Raw genomic sequence first — 19,128 nt, 5'->3', positions numbered from 1 at the left:
TACAGACTAAAAGTGAAGGGATGGAAAACATTCACCATGTAAATGAAAGTTTAAAAAAGCTGGAGTAGCAATACTTATACAGAGAAAACAGACTTTAAAGCAAAGATTGTAACGAGAGACAAGGGCATTCCATAGTGAAGAAAGGAATCAATCCATCAAGAAGATATAACAATTGTAAATATCTGTGCACCTGATACCGGAGCACCTAAATACATAAAGCAGATATTAATGTACATAAAGAGAGAAATTGATGGTAATACAATAACAGTAGAGAACATTAATACTCTATTTACATCAATGGATGGATCATTCAGACAGAAAATTAATAAGGGAATGTCTTTGGTTTTGTTTTGATTTGTTTTAAAGATTTTATGTATTTATTTTAGAGAGAGACTGCACATGAGCGGGACGGGCAGAGGGAAAGGGAGAGAGAATCTCAAGCAGACTCTGTGCTGAGCGCAGAGCCTTACATGGAGCTTGATCTCACAACCCTAAGATCACAACCTGAGCTGAAGCCAAGAATTGAACACTTAACCAACTGCACCACCCAGGCACCCCCATAAGGAAGCAATGTCTTTGAATGACATGTTGGACCAGCTGGACATAACAGATATATACAGAACATTCCATCCAAAAACAACAGAATACACATTCTTTTCAAGTGCAAATGGAACATTCTCCAGAAGAGATCACATACTAGGCCATAAAACAAGTCTCAATAAATTTAAGAAAATTGAAATCATAGCAAACATCTTTTCCAACACATCAGTATAAACCTAGAAATGAATCACAAGGAAGAAACAGGGAAACCCACATACAGTGGAGACTAAACAACATGACACTAAACAACCAATGGGTCAATGAAACAATCAAAGAAGAAATCAAAAAATACATGATGACAAATGAAAATGAAAACACAATGATCCAAAATCTCTGGGACACATCAAAAGCAGTTCTAAGAGGGAAGTATATAGAATACAGGCCTAAGAAATAAGAAACAAGAAAAAACTCAAATGATTAATCTTACACCTAAAAGAACGAGAAAGAGAGAACAAAACCCAAGGTGAGTAGAAGAAAGGTTTAATAAAGATCTACCATAATATAGATCTTACGCAACTTATAGAATAATAAAGATCATGGTAGATGTAAATGATATAGAGACTTAAAAACAAAAACCTCAATGAAACCAAGAGCTGATTCTTTGAAAAGATAAACAAGATTGATATACCCTTAACCAGACTCATTAAGAAATAAAGAGAAAGGACCCAAATAAAATCAGAAATGAGAGAAAAAATAAATGAGAGAGGAAAAGTAACAACTCATACCACAGAAATACAAAAGATTGTAAGTGAATACTATAAACAATTATATGCCTACAAACTGGACAGCCTAAAAGAAATGGATAAATTCCTAGAAACATATAATCTTCCAAAACTGAACCAGAAAGAAATAAAAAATCTGAACAGACTGATTACAAGTAATGAAATTTAATCAATATTCAAAAACAATCAAAGAATACAAGTCCAGTACCACATGGATTCACAGGCGAATTCTACCAGACATTTTAAAAAGAGTTAATACCTATTCTCAGAGTATTTAAAAAAAAAATAGAAGAGGAAGGAAAATTTCCAAATACATTCTATAAAGCCAGCATTACTCTAATAACCAAACCCGTACAGACACCACAGAAAAAACTACAGGCCAGTATTCCTGATGAACCTAGGTGCAGATATTCTCCACAAAATATTAGCAAACTGCATACAACAATACATTGAAAAGATCATGCACCACAATTAGGTGAGATGTATTCCCAGGATGCAAGGATGGTTCAGTATTCTCAAATCAATCACATCATACACTATATCACAAAATGAAGGATAAAAGTCATATCGTTTCAATAGACACAGAAAAAGCATTTGACATGATTCAATATCCATTCATGATAAAAAAAACTTTCAACAAAACAGTGTTAGAGGGAACATACCTCAACATAATAAAGGCCATATTTGAAAAGCCCACAGCTAACATCATCCTCAGTGGTGAAAAACTGAGAGCTGGGCGCCTGGGTGGCTCAGTTGGTTAAGCGACTGCCTTCGGCTCAGGTCATGATCCTGGAGTCCCTAGATCAAGTCCCGCATCGGGCTCCCTGCTCGGCAGGGAGCCTGCTTCTCCCTCTGACCCTCCCCCCCTCTCATGTGCTCTCTGTCTCTCTCATTCTCTCTGTCTCAAATAAATAAATAAAATCTTTAAAAAAAAAAAAAAGAAAAACTGAGAGCTTTCCCTCCAAGGTCAGGAACAAGATAAGGTTGTCCACTCTCACCACTTTTCTCCCAACATAGTACTAAAAATCCAAGCCATAGCAATCAGAGAAGAAAAAGAAATGAGGCATCCATATTGGTAAAGAACAAGTTAAACTGTCACTACTTGCAGACAACATGATGCTATACATAGAAAATCCTAAAGATTCCATCAAAAAATTACTAGAAATACTAAATGAGTTGAGTAAAGTGGCAGGATATAAAATTAATACCCAGAAATTGGTAGCATTTCTATACACTAACAATGAAGTTGCAGAAAGAGAAATTTTAAAAAAACAGCGCCATTTACAGTTGCACCAAAAAGAATAAAATACATAGGAATAAACTTAACCAAAGAGGTGAAAGACCTATACTGTAAAAACTATAAAACACTGATGAAAGAAACTGAAAATGACTCAAAGAAATGGAAAGATACTCCAAGCTCATGGATTAGAAGAACTAATATTGTCAATATGTTTGTATTACCCAAAGCAATCTACAGAGTTAATGCAATCCCTATTAAAATACCAACAGTATTTTTCACAGAACTAGAATAATACTAAAATTTGTATCAAACCACGAAAGCAATCCTGAGAAAGATTAACAAAGCTGGAGGTACATAATTCCAGGCTGCAAGTTATAAATCAAAGCTGTAGTAAAAACAGTCTGGTACTGGCACAAAAATAGACACATAGACCAATGGAACAGAGTAGAAAACCCATAAATAAACCCACAGTTATATGCTCAATTAACCCTCAGCAAAGCAGGAAAGAACATCCAATGGGAAAAAAGATAGTCTTTGCAACAAACAATGTTGGGAAAACTGGTCATCTACATGCAAAAGAATGAAACTGGACTACTTTCTTACACCATACACAAAAATAAACTCAAAATGAATTAAAGGCCTAAATGTGAGACTGGAAACCATAAAAATCCTACAAGAGAACACAAGTAGTAATTTCTCTGACATCAGCCATAACAATATTTTTCTAGATATGTCTCCTAAGGCAAGGGAATAAAGGCAAAAATAAACTATTGGGACTACATCAAAATAAAAGCTTTTGCACAGCAAAGGAAGCCATCAAGAAAACAGACAACCTACTGAATGGGAGAAGGTATTTCTAAATGATATATCTGATAAGGGGTTAATATCCAAAATATATAAAGAACTAAATACAACTCAACACCAAAAAAAAAAAAAAAAAAAAAATCCAATTAAAAAATGGGCAGAGGACCTGAATAGACATTTTTCCAAAGACATACAGATAGCCAACAGACACATGAAAAGATGTTCAACATTACTAATTAGGGAAATGCAAACCAAAACTGCAGTGAGATATCACCTCATACCTGTTAGACTAGCTAAAATCAAGAAGACAAGAACAACAAGTGTTGGTGAGGATGTGGAGAAAAAGGAATCCTCTTGCACAATTGATGGGAATGTGAATTGGTACAGCCACTGTGGAAAACAGTGTGGAGGTTCCTCAGAATACTAAAAATAGAAATACCATATGATCAGATAATTCCACTATTGGGTGTTTACCTGAGGAAGATAAATATATATGTAGATAGACAGATCTATATAGATATATGCTCCCCTTTGTTTATTGCAGCATTATTTACAGTAGCCAAGGAATGGAAGCAATGGAAGTGTCCATAAATAAATGGATAAGGAAAATGTGATATATATATATATACATATACACATATATATACATATATGTACAAAGTGGAGTATTAGACAGCCATAAAAAAGGATGAGATCATGCCATTTGAGACAACATGGATGAACCTGGGGTATTATGCTAAGTGAAATAAGTCAGACTGAGAAAGATACCATATGATTCCACTCACAAATGGAATCTAAAAGAAGTGCATGAAGAAACAGTAAATACAAACAACAAACTGATGGTTGCCAGAGGGGCGGGGGCAAGGGGGTTGGGCAAAATGGGTGAAGGGGAGAGGGAGATACAGGTCTCCATTTATGGAATGAGTAAGTCACAAGGGTAAAAAGTAGAGCATAAGGAATATAGTCAGGGATATTGTAATAATGATGTAATGGGACAGGTGGTAACTATACTTGTGGTAAACATAGCATAATGTATAAACTTGTGAAATCACTAAGTTGCACACCTGAAACTAATGTAATATTGTGTGTCACCTATACTCAAATAAATAAATTGCTTTTGTGAATTCCTAAGTAATATTTGTTTGTAAAATAGAATATTTGAAAAATTCAAGAGGGGCGCCTGGGTGGCTCAGTCGGTTAAGCGGCTGCCTTCAGCTCAGGTCATGATCCTGGGGTCCTGGGATCGAGCCCCGCGTCCGGCTCCCTGTTCAGCAGAGAGCCTGCTTCTCCCTGTCCCTCTGCCTGCCACTCTGCCTGCTTGTGCTCGCTCTCTCTCTCTCTGTCAAATAAATAAATAAACTCTTAAAAAAAATACAAGAAAAATAAAGTAAAAAATTCACCAGAGATGATCACTGGCAAATATGATGTATCTTTGCAAAACTGGAATAATAATCTATGTGTGGTCTTGTACCTTTTTCCTTTAATATTATACCTTGTTCATTTTTCACATCATCAAAATCCTGTCATGCACTACAAAGGTAAAAATCCAGAATACTGACAATACCAAATACTGGCAAAGATGTGGAGTGATAGGAACTCTTCTTGTTGCTAGAGGGAGTGCAAAATGGTACAGCTACTATGAAAAAAAGTTGGCAGTTTCTTAGAAAACTAAACATACTGTTAACCATACAATCCAGCAGTTGTCCTACTTGGTATTTACTAAAAGGAGTTGAAAACGTATGTCCACACAAAAACCTGCTCACAGATGGTTATAGCATCTTTATTCATAATTGCCAAACCTTGGAAACAACCAAGATGTCCTTCAGTCGGTGAATGTATAAATTAACTTTAGTACGTACAGGCAGTGGAATTATTATTTAGCACTAAAATGAAATGAGCTATTAAGCCATGAAAAGACATGGAGAAACCTTAAGTGCATATTACTAAGTGAAAGAAGGCAATCTCAAAAGGCTATATACTGTATGATTCCAACTATGTGATATTCTGGAAAAAGCAAAACTGAAGACAATAAAAAGATCAGTGGTTGCCGGGGGTGGGGAGAAGAGAAAGATGACTAGGCAGAGCACAAAGGATTTTTAGAAGAGTGAAAAACTGTGTACGATATTATAATGATGGATATATGTCATTACACGTTTGTCCAAACCTGTAGAATGTACAACGCTAAGAGTGAGCCCTAAGTTACACTGTGGACTTTGGGTGATTATGATGTGTCAGAGTAGGTTCATCCTTGCTTAAAAATGTACCATTCTGGTGAGTGATATTGATAATGGGGGAGGCTGTACATGTGTGGGGATAAGGAGTATATGGGAAATCTGTACTTTCTGATCAGTTTTGCTATCAATCTAAAATTGCTCTAAAAATCAATTTTAAAAGATAGGTGTATATGTGTCTGTGTGTGTGTGTGTACACACAGACACGTATGTTTAAAATTCTCTAAAAGAAGACTATATCAATAAAGCATCTTCTGACAATTCGGTTTCAGAGAAGTAAACTCCATAACCCAAAGGGATGATTAGCCCTAAAATTGTTTATATTGCAAACACTTTGTGTATTAGTCCATAACATGAAGAATGAGCCCAGAAATAAACCCATGGTTTTATGGTCAATTAATCTTCAACAAAGCAGGACAAGAATATACAATGGGGAAAAGATAGTCTCTTCAGCAAGTGGTGCTGGGAAAGCTGGACAGCTGCATGCAAAAGAATGAAACGGGACCACTTTCTTAGAGCATACACAAAAATAAATTCAAAATGGATTAAAGACCTAAGTGTAAGACCTGAAACCATAAAACTCCTAGGAGAAAACATAGGCAGTAATTTCTTTTCAGCCACAGAAACATGTTTCAAGATACGTCTTCTCAGGCAAGGAAAACAAAAAATAAATATTGGGACTACACCAAAACACAGTGAGAAAAACCATCAACAAAACAAGAAGGCAACCTACTGTATGGAAGAAGATATTTTCAAATGATACATCTGATAAGGTGTATCAGGTGCCCCTTAAGTTAATCTTATATACCAAGTTATCTGTGAAAGAACCCAACAATGTAAATTAAATTTGCCCATTCGCTTACATTTTTACCTAGGTGTTAATGAAGGTTTTACCAGGGCGCCTGGGTGGCTCAGTTGCTTAAGCGACTGCCTTCGGCTCAGGTCATGATCGTGGAGTCCTGGGATTGAGTCTCACATCAAGTCCCACATCAGGCTCCCTGCTCAGCAGGGAGTCTGCTTCTCCCTCTGACTCTCCCCCCTCTCATGCTCTCTCTCTATCATCTCTCTCAATAAAATAAATAAAAATCTTTTTAAAAAAATGAAGGTTTTACCAAAAAATACAGCCTGAAAATATAAAAGTAAATTGTCTTTTAAAAATCCTAAATTAAGATTACCTTGTGAGCTAATGTGAACAATACCAAAACAGCATAAAAACCACTTAAAGTGGGGCGCCTGGGTGGCTCAGTCGGTTAAGCGTCTGCCTTTGGCTCAGGTCATGGTCCCAGGGTCCTGGGATCGAGCCCCACATCGGGCTCCCTGCTCAGTGGGAGGCCTCCTTCTCCCTCTCCCTCTGCTTGTGTTTCCTCTCTCACTGCCTCTCTCTGTCAAATAAATAAATAAAATCTTTAAAAAAAAAAAAAACTTAAAGTGCCAAATTTAAGAGGCCTTATTTTCTTTGAGGGGTTAACTGAGAAGACAATAGACAATCCAGCATTTTTGTAGAGAAAAGGTACAGCTAGGATTTTTTTAGGATAATAAAATGCTATATATATGACAAAGTTCTTTAAAAAATTGCAAAGTAAGGGCGCCTGGGTGGCTCAGTTGTTTAGTGTCTGCCCTCGGCTCAGGTGATGATCCCAGGGTCCTGGGATCAAGCCCTGCGTCCGGCTCCCTGCTCAGTGGGAAGCCTGCTTCTTCCTCTCCCACTCCCCCTGCTTGTGTTCCCTCTCTCGCTGTGTCTCTATCAAATAAATAAAAAATCTTAAAAAAAAAAATTCCAAAGTAAAACATTTTTATTTCCACCAAAAATTGAGAAACTCCTTGTAACTTATATATATATATATATTTTTTTTGTGGTGGTGGTGGTTGATAGCTGTGACTTGGGTTGGTTGAAAAGTGACATTTCTGATAGAAAAGTGCTTTTCTTTGAATCTGAAGACTTGCCAACAAAATTGACAGCACTCTAGGCCCAAAATAAATTAGGTGTTGGCCCTAACATAAATGTACTTAATTTTGCTTCTCCTTTTACCTACTTTTGTGTGCAAGATTTCAAATAACATGACTAAAGTATCATATTTAGAAGAAATTAGGGTTGCTAATGTGATAGGTTTTTGTCTTTTTAAGTAATTTAAAAACTTGAAGGGGGGAAATCGGAGGGGTAGACGAACCATGAGAGACGATGGACTCTGAAAAACAAACTGAGGGTTCTAGAGGGGAGGGGGGTGGGAGGATGGGTTAGCCTGGTGGTGGGTATTGAGGAGGGCACGTTCTGCATGGAGCACTGGGTGTTGTGCACAAACAATGAATCATGGAACACTTCATCTAAAACTAATGATGTAATGTATGGGGATTAACATAAGAATAAAAAAGTAAATAAAAGCAAAAAAAATAATAATTTAAAAACTTTTATTTCACAAGTAAGAAAACTGCAGTCAGTGGATTTTTTTGCATTTTGGACACTTGATTTCTCACTCATTGTTCTTTCCACACTACTTTTATTTCTCCTGAGCAACCCTTTAAAAATCTGGATAACATTATTCTTGCTGATTATAATGTGGTTTATGTTGATTGTCCAATAAGTGACACTAAGTACTTCATTCAGACCAGTGTGGATAGTATATGAGAAAGAATTATATATACTTAAATATTTGTGCCAAGCAAATGTGATATTTAACACTTTTGGGCATCATTACTTAACAGTGTGAGCTTAGCAATGAGCATTACTTGGTAAATAGATTCCAGCTAGGGAAAGCTATTGGACTGGAGAGGGATAAGTGTGATATGGGACTTAAAATTAATGGACAAAATCTTTCATACACAATTTTGTAGTGGAATTGTGAAGTTCATTTTTGGGTAATATTATCTAGGTTATTTGATTACATATGGAAGCACTGAGTTGTGGTCTGAATGATAAGGATTTTTAAATTGCTGAGTAGCTAAAGAAATTCAGTGCTGCTTGTCAATAAAATTTAAGTGCTTAGGAAAATGACATTGCAAGAATATCTTAGTCACAGTTGAAAAGGAAAGCTGAGGTAGAAAAAACTTGTTTTATATTCAGTAAATCTAAACAGATTAATTGGGACAAATTAATTGGGGCAATGTTTTATTAAACTCTACTTTTAATTTTAAATGCTAGTAACTATGATGGAGATACAGTCACCATTATGCCAAGAATTGCCAAAATGTCAAAACTTTTTGTTAATAGTCTTGGCTATTAGCCATGATTGTGAAAGACCACTCTTCTGCTTTTGTTTTTTTAATTTATGAGGACTTTTATATTCCATCAGTAGGAGATAGGTGTTCTTTATTTACCACATATAGTACAGCAAAATTAAAACCACAGTTCATTAAATTAACTCCCTGTTCTGTTGTGGCACCTTGATAAGTAGGAGTCTTTGATATTATACTTAAGGAAGTTTTTGGACTAAAAGAATTGAAGTAGTAGAAAAAGAGGAGATTAGAGAACAGAAGAGAGGATAGATCTCCTGGAGAATGTGGATGATCTCTCTCTCCACTGTAGCCGGGACACCACAATGTGGGAAAAAAAGGAACATCCAGACCTGATGCCAGTGATATAGATTAAAATGTTTGGGAAAACTAAAAAAATAAACACCAGCATAGTCATCCTAAATTCTCTGGGCCTTATTATAGTAAATAAGTGGAGAAAAATTGCCCCTTAGAGGAAATATATAATCCATGGTTAATTTCATTTCCCCTGCCTATATGTTTTTCCATTCCTGTTTCTCTCAAGAGAATAAGAAAATGAGGATTCCTCTCTCCTATGGGAGGATTTGCTTTTGAATCAGTCATAGCTGGCAGGCTGCATTTTTCCAGGTCTGAGATACAGACAGTGGAAATTAAATATGATGTCTTCAAAATAAATGAGTTATAGTAAATGGAAAGTCAGAAATGACATCACAGGTGAAGAAAGGTGAGTTTATTTGCTCCATTCATTCAAAATGGTTGTCTTCTTGATCATTTGCACTTTTTTTCAAGGGATGGATTTGGTTTGTATTTGAGTTAATGGGAGAAATGGGGGAAGACTGTGTGTTTTTCTGTGTACTTTATAATATCTGCAACATACATTAGCAGTATAATCAAGATATGTTTGGGGTTGTAGGATATTTTTTTAATTATGGAAAACATTTTCTGAAGTCAACTCCTACTTTTTTATAGTTAAAAACTAGTCATTGGTCTTAAGAGTTAGAAAGAAAGCTGAAAAATAGTGTGGACCTTCTACTAAATATTTTAACCATAAGAACAGTAGTATTAGCTATATATACTCAATTATATTTCTGCTGATGACAGTATGTTTTTAAATGAAGCTAACCAGAAAACTAGAATATGTACATTATATTCTTTAGAGCAGCACTGTTCAATAAAAATACAATATAGACCACACACGTAATTTAAATTTTTCTAGTAGCCACATTAAAAAGTAAAAAGAAATGATGAGATTAGTTTTAATATATTTAACCCAATATATCCAAGTATTACCTTTTCATTATGTGATCAGTATAAAAAATTTAATGAGATTTTATATTTTTTGTACTAAGTCTTTTAAATGTATTATTTTTATTATTTTTATTTTATTTTTACATCATTAGTTTTTGATGTAGTGTTCCATGATTCTACTTAGAGCACATCTCAGTTCTGACTACCCATATTTCAAGTATTTAGTAGCTATATTTCCTATATTGAATGATGCAGATTTAGAATATGATAGGAAGAATATTACTACTATGATATTAATAATTCAGGTTGGTGGGGCACCTGGGTGGCTCAGTCGTTAAGCATCTGCCTTCGGCTCAGGTCATGATCCCAGGGTCCTGGGATCGAGCCCCAGTCGGGCTTCCTGCTCTGCGGGAAGCCTGCTTCTCCCTCCCCTCTCCACCCCCCCGCTTGTGTTCCCTCTCTCGCTGTGTCTCTCTCTGTAAAATAAATAGATAAAATCTTAAAAAAATAATAATAATAATAATTCAGGTTGGTCCCCATCTATCATGGGTCCCTTAAAAAGTCTTTTTATTTGTGAAAAATTTTTTTATCAATATCTTTTTATAAATAATAAATTTAAATACTTTTATGGGGGTATCTTGGTAGTAAATTTAGTGAAATATTTTCTACTCACCTGATATTTATCGCCTTACTATTCTATGGAAATATATGAAGAAGTGTTTCTAAGCCCTTTGAGGTGCTAACCTTTTACTTAGTCTTTTTTTCCCCTTTAAGGCAGATTTAGTTCTCTATTTCATAAAAGAACTCCTGATAAGAAACACAGTCAAAGTAATGGAGGACATAATTATTTGGAATAGCTGTCAGTACTCATAAACTCATCTTTAATTTCCCTTTACATAGATCTATCCAGAAGAAAACTTTATTTTTTTTAATTGATTGAAAACATTACCCTTAAAATAATGCTCCATATGATGTGATTATCTTTCCAAAATCTATCCCAGGCCCACCTCCCCTTATGTATCTATTTCCCATTGTTCTCATTTATATTATGGTCTTGATTACAATTTCTATCTAGGTAACTCCTGAACTTACCTTCCCAAAGTATTCATTTGTTTAACAAATACTCATTGAACACCTGTCTTGTGCCCAAAAGTATTATAAGAAACAGGAGTTTACCCTCTCATGAGAAAGTTAGGTAACAAATCACAGTAAAGCATATTAGTTTAATAAAAGCATTTTACAAAGTCCCATGGAATGGCTAAATCTACAGAGGCTGAGAGAATGGACTCAGAAAAGACTTTAGTAGAGTGGCATTCAGGTATAGAAGGCTGAATAGAGATTTACCAGGCAGACCAGGAGAGTGAATAATATTACATTTAAAAAATAGTAAGTAGAGGCGCCTGGGTGGCTCAGTCGTTAAGCATCTGCCTTCGGCTCAGGTCATGATCCCAGGGTCCTGGGATCGAGCCCCGCATCGGGCTCCCTGCTCCGCAGGAAGCCTGCTTCTCCCTCTCCCACTGCCTCTGCTTGTGTTCCGAACTCTCTCGCTCTGTCTCTCTCTGTTAAATAAATAAAATCTTAAAAAAGAAAAAAATAGTAAGTAGCCCAGTATAGGTTTTTTTGAACCAAATTTTGAAGTCTCTCATTGTATCAAGCTAGCCATTTGCCATTTTCTTATAGCCAGTAGGGGTATGATCCCTTAGGGATTTTTAATCAAGGCAATACAAAATTCAAGTTTGTGTACAGCTATGATCCAGGAGCATTCCTACTTGCCCAGGAACCTATTGGGAGATACCTATTTGTGCCCCAGGGCAAACCCACCAACATTGGTCTAAATGGATCCTGAAGCAGCCCTGTGAACCAACTCCATCCTCACTCAGCCATGGTTTAGGGCAGTCGCACACATCTAGAAACCCAGCAGATGGCGTACCTGTCAGTGCCCCGGGAGACAGGTCTGCAGAATCTGGTCCCAGCTCTGGACCCTGAAACAACCCTGACACTCAGTTCTAGCCCCTCCCAGCTGTAATCCTAGGCACTCCTGCCCTCCCTGAGACCCACCCAGGGGCAGAACAGGGGCCGTCCCAGGGATCTAGCAGAAACCACTCCTGCCCACACACCTAGTAACAGGCCAGCTGTCTGCGGACCTAACAGCAGACCTTGTCCCAGCACCAGCCCTACTGACCAAGGACTCAGAGGCAATCCTGTCTGCCAAGAGATCAGACACCAAGTGTCTGGTAATGGGGTCCACAAACCATAGACCCCAGTGCAGGCCCAGCAGCAGCCATGTGACCTGGCCTCAGCCTAACTTGACTGCGGTCCTAGAGGCAGTCTCATCAGTCTGGAGACCCAATAGGAGGAGATCTTTACCCGCAGAAACCTACAAAAATTCGAAGAGATGTTTGTTCCTCCAAATTCAGACACCAATTCCAGGCTACATGGATCATTAAAATTATCAGGCAAACATGGAACCACCAAAGGAAACTAATAAAGTTCCAGTAACCAACCCCAAGGAAATAGAGATGAATTGCCTGACAAATAATTCAAGGTAATCATCTCAAAGAAGCTCAGTTACATGCAAGAGAACATAGACAACTAAATAAAATCAGGGAAACAATGCATGAACATTTTTCCATGGTCATTAAAATACTGAGTTCCTGAACTAAGCTTTATACCTCAGTCCTCATTCTATAAAACTTTTGCTATTTCTCCTGTATTATGTTGTTTTTCATTGTATGTAAAAAGCAATCTGAAAGTACTTAAGTGGATTTTAAGTGAGTTATAAGGTAGAAACTTTTGTAGATATCCCTTCTACATTTCTATTTTTAGTATTTATATTTTCATATATTAGTTATTTTAAATTACTTTTCTTGTAGGAACCTCCAGAAGTTTAGCCTTTTTGGAGACATAAGTGTTCTACAACAGCAAGGAAGTTTGTCAAATACATACCTCAGCAAGGTGGATCCTGATGGCAAAAAAATTAAACAGTAAGTTACATAGTTGTGGAAGGGGGCTTACGCTAATAATAATTTTAGTTTTTTTCTGAGAAATTGTAAGATACAATCAGAAGAGTAGTATTTTTTCTAAAAAGAACATATGTCCTGTAAATTGGAAATGTTTTACCTATGAAATATGCTATTCCACATTATAAATCTTTAAGACAGAGAATTTGCTGGGTAATTATTGCTATTTAAAACTTATTTTTCTGCTTGCCTTCACTGTAACATAAATTGCATATCATCAGTCTTTTCTACCATACTGGTACAAAATGCTGCTTTCCTTGGGTGAAGAACATATTTTTATATGTTTAATATATCCATGGGTCTGATACAGTTTATTCATTAAATTTGAATGTGAATTTTAATGGTATTTATGATATTACTACTTGGGGGTTGGTTAGAAATTAACTGAGAGAAAATGGATCTCAACATTGCATGCCATTTCACTGCCCAGTTTCAAAAGTCGGTGTTAAAAGATTAGCACTAAATGTTAACAGGATCGTTGTGGCATGTGTTTTCCATACAGAATTCAGCAGCTGTTCGAAGAAATACTGAGTAATAGTAGGCAACTGAAATGGCTGTCCTGTGGGTTTATGCTGGAAATAGTAACCCCAACATCCCTGTCATCTCTCTCAAACTCTATTGCCAACACCATGGAGCACCTGAGCTTGCTGGACAACAATATTCCTGGTAACAGCACCCTTATCACCACAGTCGAACTGGAGCGATTCGTGAATCTGCGCTCACTTGCCCTGGATTTCTGTGACTTTACAGCTGAGATGGCAAGAGTCTTAACCGATAGCAACCATGTGCCTTTGCAGCGACTGTCTCTCCTGGTCCACAATGTCTCCGTGATGCACAAGTCTCTGGACAACATGCCAAATGATGAGCATTGGAAAGCCTTGTCACGGAAGAGCACCAGCCTTCGGGTCTACATAATGGCCTTTGATATCAAGAGTGAAGATATGTTAAAGATTCTGAAACCCAGTATACCACTAGAGAGGATTCATTTTGACAGCTACATCACTTGTGTTTCAGGAGCTATTGTTGATCTTATATCCAGGCAGTATGATAAGTTCCTCACTCATTTTATATTAATGAATGATGTAATTGACACGTCTGGTTTTCCAGATCTTAGTGACAACCGAAATGAAGATCCGTTGGTTTTATTAGCATGGAGGTGCACAAAGCTCTCTCTTCTGGCAATTCACGGTAGGTGATTTTTGCTCAGTTTAATTTGTTATTTATATTACATCTAAAATATTTTAAACCAGTAAAAAGATAGCAATGACATTTATAGTGTTGAGTAATCTAAAAAGCTGAAATGCAGGTTTTTATACTTTTTAATAATTTATAAGATATACCACTTAACAAGTAGAAAGTCATATTACTATAGCTCTAAGTGTTCTTTTTTTTTAAGATTTTTTTTTATTTATTTGTCAGAGAGAGAGAGCACAAGCAGGGAGAGTGGCGGGCAGAGGGAGAAGCAGACTCCCTGCTGAGCAGGAGCCCAATGTGGGACTCGATCCCAGGACCATGGGATCATGACCTGAGCCGAAGGCAGACGCTTAACCTACTGAGCCACCCAGGCGTCCCTCTACTCTTAAGTGTTCTTGCTCCGGCTTCCGTGTTACTTTTTTCTTCCACCATGTGATTGATGGTATTTCATGAGAATGGCATTTGAAATTAATTGATCTATCGAAGAAAACATATCTACTTGCAGTAGATATATTTCTTCCTCTAATCACAAGATCTCTTAAAAACATAATACAGAAGGAAGAGAAAGTATGATTTCTTTCTTGCTTGCTGCCTCATCTTCTAGATTCTAGATATTAACATATTAATTTGTATATTTTTTTAAATGATGATTCCATTGATTGGGTATATGCTTTTTTCTTACTGGTGCCTTTCATCTTAATGTTAACTATTTTCATTTAGAGAGAGTTGCTATTCTGACAAGTTAGAAGAACATTTTACTTCCTTTTCTGGAACATGTAAGATATTTACAGAATACAAAATAGACTATACAAATGTCTTAAACTCTTTTAGTTGTGTTTCCTTGTTTTTTAAATTAATTTTTTAGCCTGCATTAATGCAGGAAAGTGTGCGTCTTGCTTTTCAAGTTTTGCTTTATAATTTGGCCAGTCATCAGAGGTAGCAGCAAAGAAATGCATTTCAGCTTGTTATAAGATTACCCAACACTATATATTAAAGGTTAATTTCAGCCAGTCTAAGCTTTTATTTTAAGAAATAAGAAATAAGATATTAAATACAGCTGAAGCCCCTATACCCATTCCCCTTTATTCATTCCCAGAGGTAATCCATGACTGTTTTATACTTTACATATTTTCTACTGGCAATTAACAGTTTAGAGTGTCACTTCTTAACTTTGGACTGTGAAGCATCATAGGAGAGGATTTTTTACTCACTAAAAATAAGTTTCCTATGTATCATTAATGGATACATATATGAAATAAAAATTTGTTTATGATACAGCACTATCCAAAGCTATAAAGTTTTACCTTAAATGTCTTCAATCTTACTAAATGTACTGATATCGGAATAGGATTACAGCACCTACCAATTCACCAGCCACAGTGATGTTGGAAACAATATCAAACTTAGTCTTTTTTTTTTTTTTTTTAGCTAAACAATCATACTTCCTTTTCCAATCTCAGTATATTTTTAAAAGAAAAGGACCAAAGTGGTCAGTGAGATACAAGTTTGTGGAAAAGACTAACTTATCAAATAGATAAAATAAAATGCAAGGAAATGACAGTGTTTGTCTTTGGTTTATTTTGAAGGTTACACAGTGTGGGCGCACAACCTCATTGCCATTGCTCGTCTTCGTGGCTCTGATCTCAAAGTACTTGAAGTCACTGAAGAAAGCATTGATTTTGACCAAGGTGAACTGGCCGACCAGGATGTGGATCCAGTGCATAACCTTATTGAGCAGGTATCCCTGGGCCTGGGTCAACCTTGGCACGCTGTCATGGACATCGAATCACTCAGTGTCTTCACTGAACCAAATCGTCATTTTTACAGAGAGATGCAAAGCTTCAGCGAAGACATTTAGCTTTTTTTTAAATGTACAATTCCTGTGGTTACATATGCAAGTAGGGTCCTATTATGTTTTTTTTTAGTAGTGTGAATTTAATCCCTTTGTGCTGTGTTTAATCAGTATTAGCTTCATAGAATTATATATGTATATTCTACTTCTTGATCAAAGAACGTAGTCGGGTATTGGTTTAGAAGTTCAAAGTGACAATGTGTAGGGCTTTCACGGTTAATGGACTTGTTATCACACCTTAAGGATATACAACCGAAGGTTGTCTGAGGTTGCTGGCTAACTTTATTTTTCACTGAGTTACTCTGCCTTTTGATGTTTTTATTCTTTGTGTGTCAGAGTTCAGAGCTCAGGAGCCAAAATATTTTTATACATATATAGATATATATCCATAGCCTGGTGGATTTGTATGCAATGCACCGCATTCATGCTTCTGATAGCATTTCATTAATTTTTATTTGAAATGGAAGAAGGGAGGATAGTATGATCCCAAATGAGTTATCTCTAACAGAAAAGCCAAGACTTTAACTTTCATTACATATATAATAGTTGAGATCACCAATTACCATTCTGAATTTTGTATAGTACTAGGTTAGAACACTGCTTAATCCTTTTTTTAAAAAAATGCATTTACATAAACATGAATACTCAAATTGTTAGACTTTTTTTAAAACTACATCTGACATAATTTTATTCATCAATTACATTATACATTCAAGTTAGCTTTTTAGCCCAGATTTCAAATAGTGGAGGAAGAAACTGTATTCCAGGTTAAAAACCTCCTTAAAAGAAAATAAAAAAACACAGTTGTAAACACACATGCTTGCAAACACACATTAGTCGTGAAATCCCTAGCAATGAGTCACTGGATTTTTCTCTGTCAGCGCGCGTGTCAGCTGCCAAAGAATAGACTTAACTGAAGAAGTGCCCACATGCTGGCAGGGGCCGGCCCACTCTGGCCAGCCAGATACTGCTAGATTGTAATATTTAAGGTCGAATTTCGACCTGTGGTACACAGCTGTGCTGTGGCTCAGTCAGCAACCTCAGAACTCTGAAAAAACAAAACAAAAAAAAAAGAAAAAAAAACCATGCACCTGTTTCACTGTGAATAGTGAATGTAAAGGAAAGAAAGGAAAAACTGAAAGCTTGTTCTATCACAGGTATGAGCTGCTATGATACATGAAGAACATTCCATGAAGTATGTTTTAAAACCTTGTTATATCTGAGAGGCTTTAAAAGCCGACTTAACTGTTTCAGGGCAACCGCGGTACAGACGTGGTCTCTGTGAGACTTCCACCTGACCCCAGTTTTAAGTGGTACGAATGTTGTGCATTTAATGTTAAAGGACAGTCTGCAATAATAAAGTAAGTAGCCAACGTGGGTGCCCAGCAGTGCTGAGACCTGGCTGCTCTATCGTAAGCTTTGGAAACACAATTTATGCAACAGATGTCCAGATATGATTCTATTTATGGAAAAAGTTTATATGTATTTTACAAATGGTTTTACCATCTTATATTAAAATGACCTTTTGACAGGTGTGCACTGTTTTGTCTCCAGTGAGCACATACCATGAGGATTTTATATGTACATCAGTAGTGTGAATCCACTGGCACAGTGTGTGTAAATGCCAGATGTGGTGAGATTTTATCTTATAAATGTGATCAGATAAAATAAATCCTGACAGAAACTGTAAGGAAACCAGCTGAATGTTTGACCTGATGACTGATGTTGAATGGTTTATGTTAAATGTATATTCTTTTAATCAATGAATAAAGCATTAAAAAGTGACCATTGTAATATATTTTATTGTATACAAAGCATGAAAACTTTGAGTGTTAAACTGTAATAATCTTTATATCATGTGTAATCATGTAAGCTATGTTGTAGTCTGGTGCAGCAAAGCTGAAATTTGGGAATATTTCATAAACAGTCCTAGGTTAGGGGCACCTGGGTGGTGCAGTCAGTTAAGCATCTGACTCTTGATTTCAGCTCAGGTCGTGATCTCAGGGTCATGAGACTGAGCCCCGAGTCGGGCTCCATGCTCAGTGGGGAGTCTGCTTGAGATTCTCTCTCTCTCTCTCCCTCTGCCCCTCCTCCCCCTGCTCATGCACTTTCTCTCTCTCTCAAATAAATAAATCTTAAAAAAAAAAAAAAGTCTTAGGTTAAATAGTTTGAAGGGTTTTAATTTTTTTAACTAACTTTGGCAAAATACAAGCTTAAAAGCAAACAGACTGGTTAGCACAAAACCCAAGTGTATTATGCATTTAGAACATTATTGATATGGTAAAACATAATTTATAGACTATAAGAACTTTTTACAGTTCCTATACTGGATGCAAAAATACTTCAGTATGCCCGTATTAAACAGTTCATAAACCCCTATATTGCTTTAGTTTGGCTTTGTAATCTCTGTTCTTGGTTGCTGAGACAAATAGCTATCAGTTATGAGATAGAAAATGGCTCTTTTCCTTCATCTGTCTTTCCTTAATCATTCCAGACACTCACTCTTCTTTCAGACACTGCCTCCTCACCTTGGAATAATCTAGTGTTCACAAGCAACTGTCATTATACCTACTGCTTCCTTGTTTTCTAGGCATATCTCTTTTGAATGAATCAACATGTTTATTATTTAAAATAAAAAAATAGTACCCAAAATACATGAAAAAAAAGTCTACTAACATGTATGAATAGTACACAAGTGAAGGTTGGTATAGTAAAGCACTAAAGTGGGAGGCTCAGCATCTATTATACTGTAAACTCTAATGCTACATAAGCAGACTCTCCCTTGAGCTTCAGTTTCCTCATCGGTAAAATGAGGGATTGGACTTGGTTATCTAAAACTCTGATTCTTCCCTAAAAGTTTTAACTGTTGACCTAACAGCTCAGAGACATACATAAGATCCTCTCTGAACAAATGTATTAAATAAAATATTTTCAAAACATAGCTTACTAAATTATATGAGATTTACATAGCTAAAACTGTTTCCCCATTTCCCCCACTACCCTAGGAATA

The 19,128-nt window shown here is 36.3% G+C and overlaps 1 protein-coding gene across 1 annotated transcript in view; it reads left to right on the top strand.

Annotated features, from left to right (window-relative positions):
• FBXO33 (F-box protein 33) overlaps positions 1-17,903 on the top strand; it is a 34,109-nt gene extending 16,206 nt beyond the window's left edge. The window contains exons 2-4 of the mRNA XM_045900760.3: positions 12,926-13,036; positions 13,575-14,260; positions 15,853-17,903. Of these exons, the coding sequence (XP_045756716.1) occupies positions 12,926-13,036; positions 13,575-14,260; positions 15,853-16,124 (1,069 nt within the window). The 3' untranslated portion in view covers positions 16,125-17,903. The remainder of the gene's footprint in view (positions 1-12,925; positions 13,037-13,574; positions 14,261-15,852) is intronic.
• The last annotated feature ends 1,225 nt before the right edge of the window (positions 17,904-19,128 follow it).

Source organism: Mirounga angustirostris, unplaced genomic scaffold (assembly GCF_029215605.1).
Source record: "Mirounga angustirostris isolate CCGP_5_RB_7025 unplaced genomic scaffold, mMirAng1.0.hap1 SCAF_9, whole genome shotgun sequence".
NCBI lineage: Eukaryota > Metazoa > Chordata > Mammalia > Carnivora > Phocidae > Mirounga > Mirounga angustirostris.
The sequence above is the reverse complement of the archived record's forward strand: the minus strand, read 5'-3'. Positions and strand labels throughout refer to the sequence as shown.